This window comes from Urocampus carinirostris, chromosome 10, assembly GCF_059441175.1.
Source record: "Urocampus carinirostris isolate Australia breed hairy pipefish chromosome 10, RoL_Ucar_1.0, whole genome shotgun sequence".
Taxonomy (NCBI): domain Eukaryota; kingdom Metazoa; phylum Chordata; class Actinopteri; order Syngnathiformes; family Syngnathidae; genus Urocampus; species Urocampus carinirostris.
This window is the reverse complement of record NC_142358.1, coordinates 12290523-12311967: the sequence shown is the minus strand read 5'-3', so window position 1 is coordinate 12311967 and position 21445 is coordinate 12290523. Positions and strand designations below refer to the sequence as shown.

Below are 21445 nucleotides of genomic sequence, written 5' to 3'. Positions count from 1 at the left end.
GTATTTATTTAAATCCATTCAGGAGCTCTATCTTTGCGGATGGATACAGTTGGAGTAAAGAGCTCAGCTGAGAGCTCGCAGATATCTTTGCAGGGGGTTGGCTTGTCATCGATTAAGACGCTCATGGAGAACACTGAGACATGCTGTTCTTCTTCTCAGATTGAGGAACCCATTGTCAAACTCACCGCCATAGCACTTTGCTACCATGTCAGCACCCACACTCTGCAGGTAGACACACAGCTTTCTTTCTTTACTCTATTTGTTGTAAGGGGGGAGTGCACATTCTTCAACATTTATATTTGGAATAAGTTGATATTGGCCAAAATTCATGTTATCAATTAAAAACATTTCCCTATCAGGTTCAATGTGAGGATAACCTGGCCATGGTATGGACACCCCCAGACCACATGTTCTGTTATCAGCATATGACGGAAGCAATTGAATGCTGGCATTTTCTTGGCTGCAAACGAAAAAATGAGAGCCTGATTGCCCCCGACAAAGGCGATCAAAAAAGTCTCAATGTGCTGATGGAAGTGGGTGCCACTCGTGTGACGGCACACGTGGGTGAACACAACTACATCCTCCTCCACACCCAAACGTTTTCCCTCTCTAAGCATGCTGGCTCATTACATATGCGCTTGAACGCCCTCGCGTTAAACTTTGATGGCCATGATATTCTCTCCTTCAAAGACTTGGATGTGGAGACTCAGAGTGAGCTCCCGGAGATGCAATTTCACAGGAACAGTTTCCCCACTTTCACCATGCCTCACAACCGTGTCTGCATTTTTACTTGTCCCCTCCTTTCTGTGGAGTTTCCCTACCAGTACAACTTCTCTGACACATTTGACAGAGCTATCAGCATGCAGAAATGGCTGAAGACCCTTCACCACCTACCAGGCCCCTCATCGGCCATTCAGCTGCGACCGCCACCCGACCTTGTCTTCAAAATCAGCCAGTTTTCCTTTGTCTTCCTTGATGACATCTTTGAGATTAAACTGCGTGACAACTATGAGCTGATGAAGGACGAGAGCAAAGAGAGCGCCAAGCGTCTGCAGCTGCTGGACAAAAAGGTGGCCGAACTACGCAAGCAGCACGGTGAGCTTCTACCTGCCAGAAAGATTGAGGAACTGTACAGCTCACTGGAGAAGAAACACATTGAGATATACATTCAACGCTCACGACGCCTGTACGCCAACACTCCCATGAGGAAGTCGCTGCTCACGTGGACCGTCTCTGACCTGGAGATGGTTGTCCTGGCTGACCAGTCGCTTCACGGCCCGGAGCGGGTCAGAGAGCAGCTGATGGACATCGATAGGATCAGTCCTTTTCCGAGAGAAGGGCTGCATTTGGTTGTCCAGTGGTGCCGAGCTGTCAAGTTTAAGTTGGCTTCATTTTTGGGTTAGTGTCCCATTGCGGAAAAAAATACTCGCACATGATTTTCATTTTTATTTTTTGCAAAACGTATTGAAATACGTGATAAAACACTGATAAATTTACAAATAAACTTTTTTTTTAAAGTAAATGTACTAGCATTGAGCAACAGGTCCAAAAAAATAATCTGGGTTCTTTCAATCATTCTGAACAATAGTCTAGTCAAGTCAAGTCTTGTTTATTTGTATAGCCCTTAATCACAAAGAGTCTTAAAGGGCTGCACAGACCACAGATCCTTTCTAAATTGAAACCAATAGGAAACAAAAGCAGACTCGCCCCAAAGGGTATGGAAATCAAAGAAGAGCAACATTACTGGCCAATAGTAACATTGACATAAAGAGTGCATCGCAGTCAAAAATGAACAGGTACCCTAAGCAATCACCTTTGCGTAAGTCCAGTAAAACACACTTATATTATTTTGTTTATGAATGACCTATATTTCATGTCGACAATATCTGTGTATTGTTTGTTATTTCAACATCCATTGCAGCCTGTTAATCCTCATTAGCGGTCCCTTTTCAAGGTTTCTTCATTTCCCTCATGTTGAGGTTTTTGAGCTTTTCCTTGCCCTCATGAAGGTTTTAGATCAATGAATAGTGTAATAATAGTCTGTAGTGCACTAATCTGTGGTCTGTGAAGCCCTTTGAGACTCCTCGTGATAAAGAGCTATACAAATAAACATGTCTTGACTTGACTAGAGAAGTACAGAACAGAAGAAACTTAAAAGTACCATTTCAAAATTCCTTGTAAAAATTATCTGACTATTGTATGTTTGATTGACGTACCACTCATTTAGTCTAGACTATTTTAAAAATCTCAATTTGCATGTGTGTGTATATATTCTTATGCGGCTTATAGGCTCCAAAACGGCTGAACCAATTTTCTTTAACTATTTTATTGTTTTTTTTTTTGTTTTGTTTTTTGTAAAATAAATAAATAAAATACTTCTACAAATATAAAATTACATTTGAAAATAAAAGTTGTTTTGTGTGCATTTTGTTTCGGATTTATTACAGAAAGCATTTTGTAAAACAAACTCGGACAACAATAATTAGTTTTGTCCAGATGTTATTGTAAAATCAACATTAGGGTTTGTGCATAAATATCTGGTTGTCATTTCTTGTGCCTAACTACAATCAAGTGCTTAGTTTAGTTATTGTAAGCACTGCTTGTAAACAAACCAGTCCAGAATCTTGCCAATTTTGAAAAGCTTATATTTACACTAACTCTTAAATTCCTTCTCCCGATTTTATGGTAAATTCAGGGAATTTATTTGATTATTACCCAGCCCTAGAATATAGTGCTTGGAACACCTGGATATATATATATATATATATATATATATATATATATATATATAATGTGTGTGTGTCTGTCTTGCAATCACATTTTTCATCTAAAGTGATTCTCAACCTATTTAACTTTGTTTCTGTCGAGCCAGTAAGAATTCGGGACTACCCACGGTATCTTTTTGAGATACGTGACTGGTCACTGTCAGGACGCCTGATTGGCACTGAACAAGATGGGCAGCCCAGGGCTTGCCGGAAAGAAACTGTGTACCTTGGCCTCCCTTGGGGGGATGTGACAGTGCACAGAAATATGCCACCCCTCAAGTTCTACTACGACTTCAAATGTAAGTTCATGTAGTTTCACACTTCTTCACAAAAGGCTGCATCTTCTGTGTACTTAGTATTGTCTTTCTGCAGCCAACATTTGTCTCTACACCACTGTCTGGGGGCCATGTTGGGACCCGGCGTGGACCTTGATCGGTCAGTCTGTTGACCTGCTCACCAAAATGACAGCTGACCCTTCACCTCTGCTTGCCTGGTGGGACAAAAGTCGCCTCTTACTTCACGGACGTTGGGTTATGGACATTGACCAGGCCAATCTCCATCAGCTTGCCACTGAGGTAAAACTACACAGTATGTTAATCAATTGTGAATAAACAAATTCAATAACAATATTTTTTCATTTGAAAAGTGTCTTCTATGAACTGAAGCGTTTAAAAACTAACACATACTTTATAGTCCATTTGGAGAATTAGGATAAATAGTTGATCACCTTCAATGTTTATGAATTATGATTAAGCAAGTACTAGCAGTATGAATTAAAGAACACTGTCGGCCAGGGGGTCACCAAACTTTTAGAAGTTGAGCTACTTTCCGTTACAGATTGGAGCGAAGGGCTATCATTTTGATACACATTAGGAACACCAACTATTCCTATGTTGTTACTTCAATATTAACAAGTTGTAATTATTAGAACCAAGTTATTCAGGTATTCTTAGAAGGCTATCTGCTGCCTGCTGGCACCTTGTCTGAAACCCCTGCTATAGGTCTACTTTTGCATTTATTTTATGAATGAATAATGATGGTATTTCTGCCCTGATGCTTGGTCTAACAGAAAACATAAGACCTTCAGCAAAATGTCTGTACTCCTGTCATTTTGTCTGATCCATTTTTGCAGGACCCTTACAATACCACAGAGAACCTGCACTGGGAATGGAGCAAGCTCAACTTTGACTGGAACCCTGGCCAGTTTGTTTTTAAAGGAGATTTAAATGTCAATGTCAGGACCGCTTCCAAGTGAGCATCTTTACTTATAGTAAATGTATCATGTATATATTTTTTTCTTTTTTAAGCAATTAAGGCTCTTCAACATTCAATAAACTAATTGTTTTAATTGCCAACGCCCCTTTATAAGTCCACCAAAGTATCATTTTGTTTGTTTAAAAAGCTATTGTAGCGTCTGATAACTCTGGATCTCTGTAAAGCTTTGTGCTTTGACACATGATGGAGGAATATGAAGTATGAATGCTTCATTTTATATCTGAATGCTGACTACTTTCTTGTCTTCACCTCAGATATGACGACATCTGCTTCCTACACCTTCCCAATTTGTGTATGACCCTCGACCTGCAGTGGCTCTGCCATGGCAATCCATATGATCACCATGCCGTCACACACTGCTCTGCCGAGAACGCAGCGAATGTAACCTCAGGACAGCCTCATGATTCATACAGGGCCTTCCGCTCAGAAAATCTCAACCTGTCTATCACCATGGACCTTAACCAGCACAGTGGCACTGGTGAGTCTGTGTCCATTTGTGTATTGTGAGTCCAACAACCAACCTTCCATATTGCTTTTTGCTCGTCTTTCCTAGACTCTTCCCAGCCGAGAATTCTTCTGTACAGTAGCACACTGCGCTGGATGCAGAATTTTTGGGCCACTTGGACCAGCGTGTCACGGCCCATATGCAAGGGAATGCTGTTTCACAGCCTCAAGCCTGTGCGTAAAAAGCTGGGTCAGCATTACAAGCAGATGTCCTACACCGCTGCCTTCCCACAACTACAGGTAAGTGTACAGCGTCCTTTTTGCAATTAATAGTCTTTTAAAGGCAACATATTCCTACTTAAATAATGTGTTATGTTTTTGAATATATAAGAGTTTTCAGATAAAAGTATAGTCAGAAAATGAATAAAACGTGTACAGTTTTGTGGTCAAGTGTGTCATAATTATATTTGGGATATATAGTATTGTCATACCATTGTATTATGGCTCAAGAAAGGTTTGCAGAAAATCAAATTTACAAATGTTTTTTCTGGATACTCCTCTCCTTTAGGTGCACTATTGGGCCTCCTTTGCCCAGCAGAAAGGTATCCAAGTGGAGTGTAGCAAAGGCCACGTCTTCACTCGAGGGGCGCAGAGACTAATTCCACAGGGTATTTCTATTTTATTTTTAATTAAATGAAGATTAACGAGGTTAGGGTTCTTGTAATTTACTGGTTGGAATCCCGAAAGGGAACATTCAATCAACATTCTCTTGGTTCGTCAGAATAGTCTATGAATTCTTGTGTAACAGCTGGCACTGTGATGAGGCGGCTGATATCGGAATGGAACGTAACTCAAATGGTGAGTGAGCTGTCACAGGGTACTGTGCACTTAATGGCCTCCACGTGGGATGAGACAGCCGACCACCAGATCAATGCTCAGGTGAACAAGACTCACTTGCTCAGCCTGTCCTGCCTCAGCTACCAGCGACAAAGCAACCGCATGGATGAGGTGATGCTGTACATTTACAAACATTAATGCACGGTTGTGTTTAATGTAACGTGTTGTTTGGTTCATGACAGGACATTAATACAACGGACGAAACCAATGCTACATATACTCACAAGCTGCGCTTGGTAGATCTGCGCGCCTCTTGGACCACAATCAATAGGAATATCGCATTTGGGTTGTACGACGGTTACAAAAAGGCCTCGGTCCTAAAAAGAAACCTCTCCACGGAGGCGCTAAAGGGTCTGCGCATTGACGCGCAGCTACAGGCCAAGAAGCTAAAACGTTCGCCTTCAAACTACTCGCCCACCACTGCCCCTACCACACCAGTTGTGCCTACATTGAATCGAGGCGAGAAAAGTCCACATGAAGGTGAGTACTTTATACTTCAAGTCACATTTATTTGTATAGTTTGTAATCAGAGAAAGCTTCAAAGGGCTGCACAGACAAACAAGGCAAGGAAAAGTTCAAAGAACCTCAGCATCATATAAACATTTCTGAGTGTGCACCTGCACGACTTGACAATACAGTACATGTCTTACGATAATTATTTAAGTGTATTGATTCAAATCCTTATTCAAAAAAGTCAATTTGTTTCATTCAACATTTCAAATTAATGCTCCCACTCCATTCTGCAAAACCACCACAATGAAATCAAGCATAGGACGATCAAAACGTCCAGTGTTTTGGACTGTAGTGGTCATCCCTTTCTTTTTCTTTCTCTAGGGACCTCAATGCTCCAGAAGTTAATTGAGGAAACAGACAGGTTTGTCGTTTTTTCTGAGGAAGACTCTGGCGTCAGTGACCAGCTTTGCGGCATCGCGGCCTGCCAGACCGATGACACCTACAACCGAAACTGGTTTATTGAGTTAGTCAATTGCCAGGTAATCTAGCTTCTTAACTTCAAAGGGGGGTCGATTCATTAAGATCCTAAATAGCACAACATTACATGGTATTTGAAGATGGAGAATCAGCCATTTGTCTTAAGGAATTGATAAATTACACTTAGCATACTATATTAATGTACTGTAGTTCCTTCCATATTGTTTTCTGTGAAAAACTTGATCTTGATCCTTCGTGTTCAGTTTGCACATGTTTTAGGATTTTTAAATTTGTCGTATTAAGCACCGAAAAATGACGTAACCACAATTTGTTCAGTGATTTTAGAGTCATATTTTATTTACAGATGATGCTGCGTGGTACAGAGACTGCCGGCTGCGTGCTTGTATCTGCAGCCAAAGCCCAGCTGCTGCAGTGTGAACACCATCCAGCCTGGTACAACGACACCCTGAAGCAGAAGACCACCTGGACCTGCCTGTTAGATGGCATGCAGTATTTTGCTACTATGGAGCCAAACCCGTCCGAACAAGAGGACAGACAGCTGTGGCTGGAGGTGGGCTCAATGCCAACTATGAGACACATTGCCTGTATTGGCTGGTGGAATTTTATTTTGCGGTTGTTTTGAGTGTTCCTGGAGGTGCTTCAAATACCAATGATTCCTGAAAGTATTGTCAGTAACGTGCCACTATTTGAATCTCAGATTTTGTATTACTCAAGACGTGTGTACAGGATTTCTTTAAATATGCTGATTCTGAGTTCAGTTGAGAAAATCTCTGTTTGCATAAAGTACTCTTATCTGCTGTTGGCATTTACACTTGCACAAAGGAAGACGCATTTGCATTACTCATGTATGTCAAGACAGAACATGTGCAGTTTCCATGCAGACTCTCAATGCCAATTGTACGCATCCTTGAATCGATATGAAATTCCTTTTATATTTAGCCATTTTTCAGATACTGAGAAGTTTATATAGAGTGTTTTATGAAATTTGCTGATTATTGTTATTGCGACTTTTTATTTAGGTCAAAAACATTGAGGAGCATCGGGAGCGGAACCTTGACTCAGTACTGGAGCTGATGGAGAGTGGCCAGGCTGTAGGGGGAATGGTTAGCACGACTACAGGTAGGAATAATGACCAAAAGTTCCAAATCAAGTTTGAGAATGGACCTGTTGCTGGGTTTTTAAATACTAGACCCGGATTTGACACCTGTGCGTTTATTGTATTCCCACATACTCTTCTACCTAATCTCCCATGTGAAATGAAGTCTTGTGAAGCAGTTGTGTTTTGCTTGTACATACACAATTTTACAAAGATATCTGCTATCACAGACTGGAACTATCCGGCCCAAGTGAACGAGACCCAGCAGGTTCAGCGCATAATCTCCCGCTGCAGCTGCCGAATGCACTACATTAGTTACAGTCACGACATCGACCCGGAGCTCGCCACACAGATTAAACCGCCTGATGTGAGGAACCACCATGAGAAGGAAGACCTGCTGAAGAAACAGGCCGGTATGTGTGGTTCACATACAATGCTTGGGTTTCCAGCATTTATTTGTTTATGATTGTTTACATTTACCAGGTGCTGTTGACACATTTACACTCATTCACCATGACCTTGAGATATCCACCAATCCTGTCCAATATGCCATGATCCTGGATATTGTGAATAACCTCTTGCTCCATGTGGAGCCTAGACGGAAGGTCAGGAAGTACAGTTTGTAAGAATTTGCCATGATATGTTTTACGTATTTTTTTAATTTTTTGGGCCTTCTGTTGCCTTCTACATGCAGGAGCACAGTGAGAAAAAGCAGCGTGTGCGCTTCCAGCTAGAGATCTCTAGTAACCCTGAGGAGCAGCGCAGCAGCATCCTGCATCTCCAGGAGGCCGTTAGGCAGCATTTGGCACAGATCAGACGCCTGGAGAAGCAGATTTACTCTAACATTAGGGTTAGTTTAAATGGTCGCCTGTTCTTTGGAAAGGTTTCAATTTTCCGTATTGTGGTTACAAATATATTTAGAATCTCAATAAAATAGTTAACATTTACGTCAATGTAAAAACCTACGCATATGCAATCAATTTATATTAAACACATACAGTATTTTACAACAACTATAACTGGTATAATATTGGTAACAGTAGAAGGTGAAAAAAACCTTATACTAAATTGGTGGTATTTATTTTGTGAAGGGCAGAAAAATGTCAGTTTTGTGATTATTAACCAATGCCAGTTCTATGTTATTGATCATTAAATAACTTTACCACAAACTAAAGTCAAATATTAATTCAAAAGGATATCTATTGCTTTAACCTCATCCATCTTATGTGGATATATTTTCTTCTTGTTGGTCACCGACCCCCAGACACAAAATGAAGAGCAAAGTATTGATGAGCTCAACGAAATCAACACGCAACTGCAGAACCAACTCAATCAGGAGAAAAATGACATGCAGATGAAGAGCGAGGAGCTCAACATTCTTATCAGGTACTATCTAATGACGTTTTTCATGGGTCTCAATTAGAAGCGGAAAAAGTGAATTGTCTGCTTAAAATGTGCTTGCTTTGGTTTATTGTCAGGTGTTTTAAGGACTTCCAACTGCAACGAGCCAACAAGTTGGAGCTGCGCAAGCCGCCAGAGGACGTGAGTGTAGTAAGGAGGACGGAGATCTACTTCGCGCAGGCTCGCTGGTGTCTGACAGAAGAGGATGGGCAGTTGGGTATTGCTGAACTGGAGTTGCAGAGGTTTATGTACAGCAAGGTGAGGGACAACAAGAGGGGATTTTTTTGAAGAAAAAAAAAATAATTTCCAATGTTTTTTCATGATTTACAAGAAAAAACAATACATTTATTCTAACCATTTTTTTTCTTTTGTTTTTTGTATAACAAACCTTTTGGGAGATATTAGTATTTTTAGGCTTTTGGAAAAGTCATTAGAATACAGCAGCTAAATATTTTACACTAAAACAGACCATTGTGGTTGATACAAATTGATCAATAAAACTGACTAAATGTCGGCCCAAGAGAAAACGATTTTGGTCTTTTATGCAAGCTTCTGCAGTTGACCCATCCTTTCCTTACACAGCTCAACAAGTCTGATGACACAGCCGAGCATCTTCTGGAATTAGGCTGGTTCACCATGAACAACCTGTTGCCCAATGCAGCCTACAAGGTAACATCTGCCAACAGTCACAAAGAGCTTTTCCGTACACCTCTGCAGCCTGAGATCATTGCAAAAAATACTCGTTTTAAAAGCCTGTATTATCAAAGAGATAACGTCTGTAACAATGTTCTCTAAATTGTCTGTATGACTAAGACTCACAAGACGAATGTATCTTAATCTTTTCATGCTGCTTTAATGGTTCCTCCGAGCTCATTGGCATCTGAAAACATACTGCTCTCTGGGAATAGATGTTACCCTTAACGCCCCAGTGTTTTATAGTTGACCACTAGATGGGACTGTATTGAAAAGCAGTGCCACAAAGTACAGCGTAGCAGCAAGTGGACAAACAAACATGGCAGCGACCTTAGGTAGGGATTCCACTATGTAAAAGAATGACAAATTTCTCGACCTGTGTTTTATTTATTTTTTATAATCCCTAGCATTGGTATGATAGTTCAGGTATTCTTGCCTAGCATTCAAATCAACGTTTTTTTTTTTTTTACTGAATATGGTTTGTACCACTTGGAGGCACTAAGTATTACACACTGTCCCTTTAATATGCCCAGTCAGTTCCCTACACAGGCGCATTAGTTCCTGCCAATATTCCAACATAGTGAATTACCCATATTTAACTGTTTTCCTTGTAAGACAGTTTATTACAAGTTCAACCTCACAGGTCTTTAAATCATGCTCACTGATCTAGTACTAAGTAAACATATTTTTAGAAGTGCTGCTTCTTTTCTATTTATAGATTTAACAGGGTTCGTACAGGTGCTTGAAATCCTTGAAAATGCTGGTATTTTAATGTTGTGGCCTCAAGGTTTGAAAAGTGTTTGAATTTTGCGTGAAGTTCTTGTAAATGCTTAAAATTGTTGGCATGTTTCTCAGCAGTCTGACTTAAGAGACCACGCATTAAATAAAGAAAAATAAAACAAGTCTGCTTAAAAATTATGTCGACATGACTGCTCTGGTGGCTTCGCTTTGACATTGCTTTTCTTCTTCCCCGATGACTAACAGCAGCTGGCATTAGTTTGTATGGCGTTGTAATGTGAAGCTTCATTGCCCCCTAAAGTTCCATCAGGAAAAGCGTATCAGAGAAAGATGCTGAAGAAATAGGATAATTGACTTTGAAAGTGCATAAAGAGTGCTTGAATTTGGCCGTAAAAAGGGTTTTACGAACCTTGATGAAAGGAGTAATATTCAAAAATGTACACAGAAATATATGTTTTAATTTGTGTAAGACTTATTTTCATTAAGACAATGCATTTGTTCTTCTATGTGTGTATGAAATTTTTAAAGGATTTTTTTTATATAGCGGGTAGAATTGTTAGTTCTTGGAAAGTTTAAGCATTTTTGCATTGTATCGTCAAAGAAATGCACTTGTTATATCAACTCTAGCTCATTATGCCATTATATTTTCTGCCCGGTTTCCCCTGCACAGCGTGTGAGGGTATGTATGTACGTAGTTGTTGGTCAGAGTTTATGCCATCTTCTTGTCTGTTTCATTTGACCACCGATGTTGCATGCACAAGCATCATCATCAACCCTGCCTTATTGACGTGTATTGAGAGTGTACTCACATGAGGCGATTTATGGATTCCAGTCTTTGTTTCTGTTGTGAAAGGTGGCTGTCATCATGGATAACAACAGAGATAAGCAATGCACTTATTCATGAAATGTTCTTGAAGTTAAACCCACCATGCATGATTTGGTCATTTCCATCGTGCTAGGTGGAGGTTTCCCTGAATAGTTGGTGGAAGGCATGATCGCATGATTGGTATCTTGCGTTGCATGTGACAGCCTGCCATGGACCTTTTTCCAGTTTATTGCATACATTTATTTTATTGCACTACATGGGTAGTAATCATGACCATATATAGTGACAAAAATAACTATTTATTCAACCACTAATTGTGTACTCCCACTTGAAAATATTAGAGAGACCTGTAATTGTCAACATGGGTAAACATTAGTCATGAGAGAAAGACTGTGGAAAAAAAACTGAATATCACTTTGTTTGATTTTTAAAGAATTTATTTGCAAATCATGCTGGAAAATAAGTATTGGTCAATGCCAAAAGTTCATCTTTATACTTTGTCATGTATGTAGCCTTTTTTGGCAATAACGGATGTTAAACGTTCTCTGTAACTCCTCACAAGCATTTAACACACTGTTTTGAATATGTTGGCCCATTCCTCCATGCAGATTTCCACTAGAGCACTGATGTTTTGGGGCTGTTGTTGGGCAACACAGACTTTCAACTCCCTCCACAGATTTTCTATGGGGTTGAAAACTAGAGACTGGCTAGGCCACTTAGCGACCTTGAAATGCTTCTTACGAAGCTACTCCTTTGTTGCCCTGGCTGTGTGTTTGGGATCAAGACCCAGCCACGTCTCATCTTCAATGCCCATGCTGATGGAAAGAGATTTTTACTCGAAATCTCTTAATACATGGCCCCATTCGTTCTTTACTTTATACGGATCAGTCATCCTGGTCCCCTTTGCAGAAAAACAGCCCCAAAGCATGATGTTTCCATGCCGATGCTTCACAGTGGGTAGGGTGTTCTTCGGATAGAGTTTGGCATTCCTTTTCCTCCAAACACAAGAACCTGTGTCTCTGCCAAAATTTTATATTTTTGGTTTCATCTGACCATATACAAATACTTATTTTCAAATGTAATTTGGATATAAATTCTTTAAAATTCAAACAGTGTGATTTTTCTCCCCACAGTCTGTCTCCCGTGGTTAAGGTTTATCAATGGCAGAACTTGCACAAATGGTAGTTGAGTAAATACTTATTTTCCCCACTGTAGCTGTTGAGAAGAGTATTTTATTTTTTCATTTTAATTTCCATGGTTATTGTCATATTATTAGTCATTGCGTACACTGAAATGCATTGGCCAGGTTGTGAGTTTTCTAAACGGAGAATATTATTTGTAGACATAAGTTTCATCAAACATAACTTGCAAAAAAAGGCACAAAGAGCATTTGACTCATGCATTTGGATGTGTTTCCCAAAGTGTACCTTTTTCATAAGGAATCATTTAATAGGTGGTGCTTCGGCCTCAGAGCCCCTGTCAATCGGGACGACAATTCGCCTTGCGCATTTTCAGCAAAGTGCGCCCCCCGGTGGGTGGCATTTCTGTCAAGGAGCACTTTGAGGTGAGGAAAGTCTCAAATAATCTTGTATTCCTATTTTTAAATACTCCACACAATGACGATCAATCTGATTTCATGGTTTCAGGTCAATGTAGTGCCTCTCACCATCCAACTCATGTACCAATTCTTTAAGCGGATGATGGGATTCTTCTTTCCGGGGAGGAATGTTGAAGAAGAGGAGGTAACCGATGAAGAGGACAAGTTCCGACTGGTCACAACAGGTATTTTTTTAACGTGCAGCTGTTGCAGTTTCACATAAATATCAAAGAAGGTAGATATCCATTTGTATATCACAACTGAAGTCTGTGTGCTTTGGAGGTCCATCCATCCATTATCCGTACCGCTTATCCTCAGTAGGGTCGCGGGGGTGCTGGAGCCTATCCCAGCCATCTCCGAGCAGTGGGCAGGGGACACCCTGAACTGGTTGCCAGCCAATCGCAGAGCACACAGGGACAGACAACTCGCTCGCTCATTCACACCTAGGGACAATTTGGACCAGCCAATTCACCTGAAATGCATGTTTTTGGAATGTGGGAGGAAACCGGAGTGCCCGGAGGAAGCCCACGCAAGCACGGGGAGAACATGCAGACTCCACACAGGAAGATTGGTAGCTGGATTTGAACCCATGACCTCAGAACTGTGCCACACACGCGCTAACCACCGCGCCGCCGTGCTGCTGCTTTGGAGGTAAAACGGGAAATAGTAACTGAATCCATGTATCCCTGACTTCAGGCATCGATTGACTAACAGTGTCTGGGTCTGGAGACTTTGAGTAAAAATGATCAGAGAACTGATACAAATTTTGGTTGACTAAAAATATTTTAAAGGCTCTACTGTAATATCTCGCAATTAGAAGGAGGATGTATAATTTGAAACTATAACATTGATAAAATGCATAGAACATCTGTTAAACATTGTCAGTGGTAAAATCTTTTTAGAGGAAATTATTGCATCGTGTCTCTTAGAATATTTTAATGCAATCTGAGAATAAATCATGAACCTAAAATAAATCTGATTTAAATATAATCCAATTCACTACTGTGGAGTCATTTTTAATTAACTATGTGGGGGTATTCGTTTAAGATATCTTTCTGTAGTCTATAGTTTTGGGTGTTTTTCACATATTATTTTAAGCTAATATTTGAAATGAAGAAATACTCTGGTTGTGATGTAATTATTGAAAGTTCCAAAGCACCAAAAGCTCTTAACTTCACAAGAAAAAAATGACTAGATTTCGTTTAGATTTTAAAGGGACATTGTGTATTATTTAACTGACCCAATGGTAAAAAAAAAATCATGAAATAAAGAGAAAATAATATTGAATTGAATAATAAGAGAAAATATGACCTATCATAAACATGCATTTTTTAAATATTCATAGGTCAATAAATTTTACATATTACATAAGATGCTCCTCGCCTAGGCAGCACAGCGGATGAGTGGTTAGCATGTCCGTGGCACAGTTCTGAGGTCATGGGATCAAGTCCAGCTGCGAGCCTTCCTGTGCGGAGTTTGCATGTTCTCCCCTTGCTTGTGTGGGTTTCCTCCGGGCACTCCGGTGTCCTCCCACATTCCAAAAACATGCATGTTAGGTTGATTGGCCGGTCCAAATTGTCCCTAGGTGTGAATAAGCGAGTAAGTTGTCTGTCTCTGTGTGCCCTGCGACTGGCTGGCAACCAATCCACTGCCCAAAGAAAGCTGAGATGGGTTCTAGCACCCCTGCAACCCTACTGAGGACAAGCGGTGCAGATAATGGACAAATGAATCCTCAACTATAGGGGTTCTAACATAATTGTTGTCTGGCTGCTACGGGTACCCCATAAAATCAAAAGCCTTGCAAAAGATTGGGCAATAAATTGAGAAGGAAAAATGGTGCGGTTTGGTGGTCACTTTGAGTCTCCATAGTTTGTAATATTCCTTGTGCTTTGTAGCACTTGTTTTCGTTCACACAACACAATACAGCGACATCTAGCGTCTTAATATTACACAGTATCCCTATGAGAACATAATAGTTTTGATGTTATGACACAAACCGCTCTTTCGTGAACAATGTGATTTATCTTTACTCTTTATATGGCAGGCATCCCCGTTAAAACCCGTCAGTCTTCTGAGGACACCATGGGCGCTATGGGCCCCAGTAAAAGCCTCGCTCAGGGGATAAACCGCACCGCTGGCGTCAGGAGGTCATTCAGGAAACCACTTGAGGTGTGAGACTTCTTATTCCGCTTTACTGGAATAATCACAAAGTTATATAGTGCACTTTCTTCTTTCCCTCAACAGCATCCTGTTGATGACATTGACAAAATGAAGGAGCGAGCAGCCATGAACAACTCCTTCATCTACATCAAGATTCCTCAAGTGCCACTCTGCGTTAGCTATAAGGTGGGCTTTTTTTATGAGGAAGTGTTGACTTGACCAGTTAAATAAAGTTAAAATGTAGAATTGAGCTAATGAAAAAGTTTAGTTTGCCCACCCCTAGCTGTGAAATAGCCTTTACAGTTTTTGCCACTGTCTTTTGGAGGCCCCGTTTTCTAAACACATTATGATGCACCAAGTACAAATAAGTTATTGAAACTGCTAATCTCCCCCAGGGAGAGAAAAGTAGCGTGGACTGGAAGGACCTCAATCTGGTGCTGCCTTGCTTGGAGTACCACAACAACACTTGGACCTGGTTGGACTTTGCCATGGCCGTCAAGAGGGATAGCCGCAAAGCTCTGGTCGCGCAGGTACGGCACTTGGCTTAAAGCCCCAGTGTGTAATGTTTGACCACTAGATGGGACTGTATTGTGACTGAAAACCAGTGCAGCAAAGTACAGCAAGTGGCTGTCAAAGGCATATCTGTCAACGTTTTCTTCCTTCTCGTCAGATGATCAAGGAAAAGCTGCGCCTGAAGCCGGCCGCCGGCGGTTCAGACTCCCGAGGGAAAACGTCGGACGGCAAAGTGGACTCGGGTCTGCAGCAGCAGCAGGAAGAAGACGAAAAGGCTCGTCTGCTTATTGGCCTCAGTGCCGCTGACAAAAGCTCAGGAAAAAAGAGCATCTTCAGCAGGCGCAAGTGAGTTGAGTGGACTAATAAGGGAACTTGTGTGTGTTTTTTTTTATATAACATTGTTGAGTGATCCTGCTGACCTTCACATTGAAGCAGAGCCTTATAGTGCCTATTGACCCAGAATATGACCAAACTCTTAAGCATCGCCGCTGCATTTCAACCATTGAGCACAATTGCGTAACTCTCTATGTAGTGTTTCCTGCTGGCTCGGGAACACACTCTTGTTGTCTGCTGTAAGAATTAACTATTTTATGTAAACAGTTGCATCTCTATAAATGAAGACTTTTTCAATTGCCAAACCAATTTTACGTACAAAAAAAAAACTCCACGAGTCACAAAAAGTTAGTAATATACTGCAGTGCCATAAAATTTGAGATTTCAGTTGAGCAATTTTCCCTTTAATTTGACAAAATCGCACAATGGTGGCGAACTGAACTGAACAAACTTGCCAACCAATAGCAATTTTGTTTATCAGAAAAGCTTGAAGCCTGAAACAATTTGAATTTGACAAAAAACAATGCACAAATCATAATTTCACCCCACTGACCTTAGTGTTCTAATCTTTTGCTGGCATTAAAAAAAACTGTTTTAAATGGTGTTTTTTCACCAAATTTACATTTTTCCCTAGAGCACACTTCATTCCTTAAATCACGCTATTTTGTTGCTTTAGAGCTCATTGAAAATTGCCCAAAAAAGGCGTTTGTACATTTCACAAATTCTTTACACGTGCATCTTTGAGGGGTTTTTTGTACACAAGTTTAGAACATCCTCCTCAGATCGGAGTTGAATTTGGAAATGTCTTTGATTCTTCATGTTCTCACTAAAATATGTTAGGTTTCTGGTTATTCGCTCACATATTCTAAAATCATACAGGTGCGGTTTATTGAAGATTTGAAATTCCCCTTCTGTTAGAATGGTTAGTTGCCTTCATGTAGACTTGTGGTTTGCTGGCAACGAGTTTAGGGTGTTTATTCTACAAAAGTCCACCTCATCCGATAAACACAACAGAAAAAATGCTACATTCTACCCTATACACATTTCTCTTTTTGAATGAAAAATACAGGTTCACAGTACAGAGTTGTAACTTAGAGATGTAAACCTTTTATTTTATATAATAAAGTTAATTGAAAAAAAAAACGTGTTTTCTGATGACTTTGAATACAGTGTTTATAAAATTATTCAATTTAACCATTTTACAAATAACATAAGATATCAGGATGGTTTTCATAAGTTTTCTTTATTAGCAAAAGTAAGAAAATGTCAGAAAATCAGGAGGTTGGTGGGTGATGTCATAAATACAAAATCGCTACTAGATGGATTGAGCGATCTGACTTCAGACACTCAGTTGGGTCCAAAATAGTCCACCATTCCATTTCCTTTGCGGCCATCAAAGAAAAAAAAGTTGCGATGTGGAGCGTCCCTCTGAGATAAGGCCTAGAAAACAAACAGCCTCAATTTAGAATTTGGGGTACTTCAGATTTGTTTCAGCTTCATTAGTTTGATACTGTGACCCGTTGGGCTCTTACGATTAGTTTAAAGACGAGGTCTGAATTCAAAATGGAAATTAAATAAAAAATAGGACCCCTAATGCGCCCTATAAGCAGGTAGGCAGTATCTGTGTGTTTGAATGGGTAGGTGTAAAGCACATTGTAAAGCGCTTTGGGAGGTCTTCAGTGACTTAAAAAGCACAACATAAACGCAGACCATTTATGTTTTTACCTTGACAATTTCTTGTCCGAGCACTCCACCCACAACGGCACACACTGGGGACATCTCCGAAAAGCAGAAACTGAAGACGACACATCAGAACGAAAGGTATCAACACAAAAGATGTGGTCTTTGCCTCACCAGTGGATTCAATACCTGATAAAGTCATCGTTGATGACGTCACCCACTGCCAAATTCTCCAGGACGTCTTGGCGGATCTGGCTCAGCAACTGACTGTCTGCAGCAAAGTTCTGCGGGTCTGGGTCCCGGCCTTTGTCCGTACGGAATTTGAGCAACACTGGCAACAACAGATTATCATTTCAAGTTCTACTTCTGGAGACAAACATTTGTGCAACATAAAATGATAACGGGTGAGTACCGTGAAGCAGGAAATAGTCTACCGGCGTGCGCTTCAGGCCGGCTTTGGCTTTGTCGCTGGTCCAGTCCACCTCCAGAGCCTCCTTCAGCTTGCAAAACTTGGATGTCTGGTTTATTGAGAATGGCATTATTACATAATTAGTGCAGCCATTTCTATGTGCGCAAACAGGATAACATCATTTTATATTTTAAAGCACGAAAACATTATGCTGGTTTAAGTAATATTTCTAAACTTATCTGAAAAAAACTTGACTGCAACCTAACAAAAGCACTCAAATAATTGTCAGTTTTAAAGATATATTAAAAAAAAACTACGATTATTGACTTAAAACAAGTCGTGTAATATTTTTAAGAAACAATTCAAAATACAACTTTCTATCAAAATAAAAGCTAAATCACCATTTGAAAATGTTGTGAACGGTCTTTTTTGCATGTTCGTTTGATTCAGGTTAGCAAGGAGGGAAGTTTTTAAGATGAAAGCTGAGAGATGAGCAGTTCCTTCCAAGTTTTTATTACAGAATATTTTGGACACAAATGAGCTGCAGGACAATGTCTGTGGAAATCCACTTGTGCAAAGACTGAGGTAGTTTACATTTCACATCATTGGATGTTGTAATAGTGGTCTGTGTGTCTCTTTTTGTGGAAATCTTGCTCAAGCCACTCAACCTTTGCTTGAGGAAATCAACTATATTCCGGTTATGGGGACGAGAGCTGGACTTCACTTGTGATATTGAGCTGATCATAGCTCTCATGGGATGAAATTATTTTTTTCTTGTCTCTCATTTTGTATTCAACTCAAAAAAGTAAGGTGATAGACCTAACAATGACTTAAAGCCACTTCTGACTACAAAATAAAATAACTGAAGTTACATAACTACGACTACAGTAAAGACGTTTTAAATTAAGAAAATTATACAATCATGACTGAATATGGGCACTGACATTTCAATAATACAACAGTAAGGGATTTTTGTCAATATCAATGTTATTAGATTTGTTTTGAGCCCTTTGATACTCTAATGTGATTAAGTGCTATAAAAATAAATGTGACTTGACTTTTTAAAATCCTTTTTTGGGGAAAATAAATTTCATATCCATCTCAATAGTTACCCAACTAAAATGGGTTATACATCTGTACCTTCAAAGGGTTTGTACCTTTTTCACCATGGTGGTCTCATTGGGGTCCGTTTTGAGCTTCTTAGCATTGGGGCCATCATCAGAGTCTCCTGAAGACTTCTTCACCACTTTGGGTTTCTCCCTTAAAAGCAGAGCGCCGTACGAGTGATTGTTGTTTGCCCTCCATTCGCGGAAACAAACTCACTCCACGTAGTTGTGCTCAGATCCGAGGTTGCAGAACATGTAACCATAGTAACCGTGAACATCTCCGCAGAAGACCTGAATGTTGTGTTCTGAGCAGAGCTGGTCCACGCGTATCATCACATCTTTGGGGCAGCAAGTTAAACAAACCTGATGACAAAAATAGTAGATCATTACATATCAGGATCAACAATTCTACCGGCAATGATCACTATCATCCCCAATATAGATAGATAAGTGTTAATAGGAAACATATTTTGCAAAACGTCATGAAGGCAGAAAGGCGGCGCACAACGGCTAATGGGTCTCCAACTAGTTTTCCATTTACCGCTCTCTTTTTACTTCCTCTGTTGGATACATGCTTGGCCAATAATGCTAATATCGTCAAGAACTCATTAACTTAGGACAGAGACTGGATTTCAACTTTTACAACACACACAATTTTTTCCCTAAATAAGCGCACAAGACAAAAAATATCTTGCCTATCTATAAAAACATGTATATTCCTATTTTATTCCTATAATATTGTTTTGGAAAAATGTTGCAGCTAATGTCATTGCAGTAGTTTTTCCTTGGAACTTTTTTATACGTACTTCTGGACGCTTCTGACACTTGCACCAGAATTTTCCTTTTTCCCTTCTTCACTCCCTTGTACTATCACTTTATGTTTATTATGCTCTGTCAAAGTCACATTTTACAGTTTTAAATATCACCAGTAGAAAAACCTTTGAGTTGACTTTTGCTTTAAACCTGATAAGTCCAAATTTAACATGATCTGTATAAAGGTGGTAGGAAGAGTCCATTACATATTTGCAGGTGCATAGCATACATTTATATGCTTTTTTTTATTATCAAGTTTATTGATAAACACTTAATTTTTTTATTGTTTTATATCATAGTGCACAAAACAAAATATTGTAACGTCTGTCCAAAACGTCGATATTTGAATAAATAGGAAGGAAATTAGAAATCTGATTTATCGAAAAAAATAATCGATCGATTATGAAATTAATGGTTGCAGCCCTAGTTCTAATGCACTTACAACTTAGGCCGGTCTCTGAGCACTACCTTGTAACTATACCTATTAATCCTGACGTTTTATATTATTTTATTAGTTTTAAACCTTTATTACTTGTTTATTCTGGATTTCACAGTTGATGGATCCTTTAACAGCATGTGTTGCCGGATCACCACTTCCAGCCCTATTTATGGTGAAAATAAATGTGACAACCTATCACAGGTGCAACTTCACAAAATAAAATATTTTCTCTGGCTGGATGCAGTGTACAAGATCTAAAAATTCAACAGCATGTTAGCTTCCCTAGCTTTATGTCATGGGATTTATATAGCCAGAGGGAAAACTATTAGGACTGTAAATAGCAGACACGGATGAATGCAAAGCAACAGCACTTAATAGTTTCTCTCGTCCCTTTGTAAAGGAGAGATGATCAATTACTCCATAAAATTGTACCATAATAATCTTGGGATTCGCGTTCAATCCCTGCAAAAACCTTTGTATTGATGCCCATGTCTAATCTTGTTGTAAACATTGTTATCTAAGTCACAAGCGTTTTGAAAATGGATATAAACTCACCATCTACAAACACTCACCGCATTGAACTGCAGGAAGAAATCGTCAGGTTTGTCTTCGATTCTGTCCGTGTCAGCAAGTACTTCCACCATGGGATTGAGTTTTTGTGCGCGCTCCAGAGATGCTTTGGCCCGGTTCTGTCCCTGCTCGGTCACCGGCACCAGGAACTGAGCCCGACATGACTCTTCCGTCACCTGATAAGACAGGGGCCCCAAATAAAAGCACGTGCACATACACAACATGCATTTACAACGTTTGATGAAGTGTTATCCAGTGGACAGAATCATGTAGAATTGATGAAAACCCCTGTCAAATGTTACCTTCTCGTGATCCAGCAGTGTGAGTCCTTTCACACCAGCCAAAATCAAGTTTTTGGCCACCTCTGCACCCAGACCACCTAAACCAGCCAGGAGGACGCGAGATCCACGTAATCTGCAAGCAAATTAAGCATGCACATGTTTTAATTGTATAAAAGTTTTTATATTAAAAAAGGAGAGCGGAAATCCCTGGGGCCATAATCATTAGCAAAACAGGCTACCCGCACCTTTTTTGGGCATCTAACCCCCAAAGCCGGATCTGCCGGTCGTACTGAGCCGCCTCTTCTTCGGTGATGACTGGGTCCTCATTTTCAATCATATTGAACACGTCAGAGTTTACAGAAAATAAGTGGAACTGCTTAAAATGTGACTTTTTGGTGAAGATTTTTAAACCAATTGTTTCAAATGCCGCGACAATCCCGTTGAATGGGCGCAGGGTG

General features: G+C 40.0%; 2 protein-coding genes across 3 annotated transcripts in view; one reads left to right on the top strand and one right to left on the bottom strand.

The window, feature by feature from the left end:
• bltp2 (bridge-like lipid transfer protein family member 2) overlaps window positions 1-16914 on the top strand; it is a 25181-nt gene extending 8267 nt beyond the window's left edge. The window contains exons 16-40 of one of the 2 annotated variants that reach the window (XM_088346521.1): window positions 23-228; window positions 360-1398; window positions 2873-3064; window positions 3138-3340; window positions 3898-4016; window positions 4295-4518; window positions 4594-4784; window positions 5053-5152; window positions 5293-5492; window positions 5564-5861; window positions 6216-6373; window positions 6676-6882; window positions 7352-7451; window positions 7659-7841; window positions 7912-8033; window positions 8123-8278; window positions 8693-8814; window positions 8907-9087; window positions 9412-9498; window positions 12540-12650; window positions 12733-12868; window positions 14728-14852; window positions 14928-15029; window positions 15239-15373; window positions 15514-16914. In XM_088346521.1, the coding sequence (XP_088202647.1) occupies window positions 23-228; window positions 360-1398; window positions 2873-3064; window positions 3138-3340; window positions 3898-4016; window positions 4295-4518; window positions 4594-4784; window positions 5053-5152; window positions 5293-5492; window positions 5564-5861; window positions 6216-6373; window positions 6676-6882; window positions 7352-7451; window positions 7659-7841; window positions 7912-8033; window positions 8123-8278; window positions 8693-8814; window positions 8907-9087; window positions 9412-9498; window positions 12540-12650; window positions 12733-12868; window positions 14728-14852; window positions 14928-15029; window positions 15239-15373; window positions 15514-15705 (4889 nt within the window). In that variant the 3' untranslated portion in view covers window positions 15706-16914. The other variant, XM_088346522.1, reaches the window with a different exon arrangement.
• On the bottom strand, window positions 16914-21445 carry sae1 (SUMO1 activating enzyme subunit 1). Its single transcript, XM_088346523.1, has 9 exons — window positions 21233-21445; window positions 21009-21120; window positions 20709-20882; window positions 19102-19247; window positions 18936-19038; window positions 17782-17887; window positions 17559-17700; window positions 17415-17484; window positions 16914-17129 (listed from the first exon to the last, which is right to left on the bottom strand). Exons 1-9 carry the CDS (start codon window positions 21322-21324, stop codon window positions 17037-17039), a joined length of 1038 nt encoding a protein of 345 aa, XP_088202649.1. The 5' UTR covers window positions 21325-21445; the 3' UTR covers window positions 16914-17036.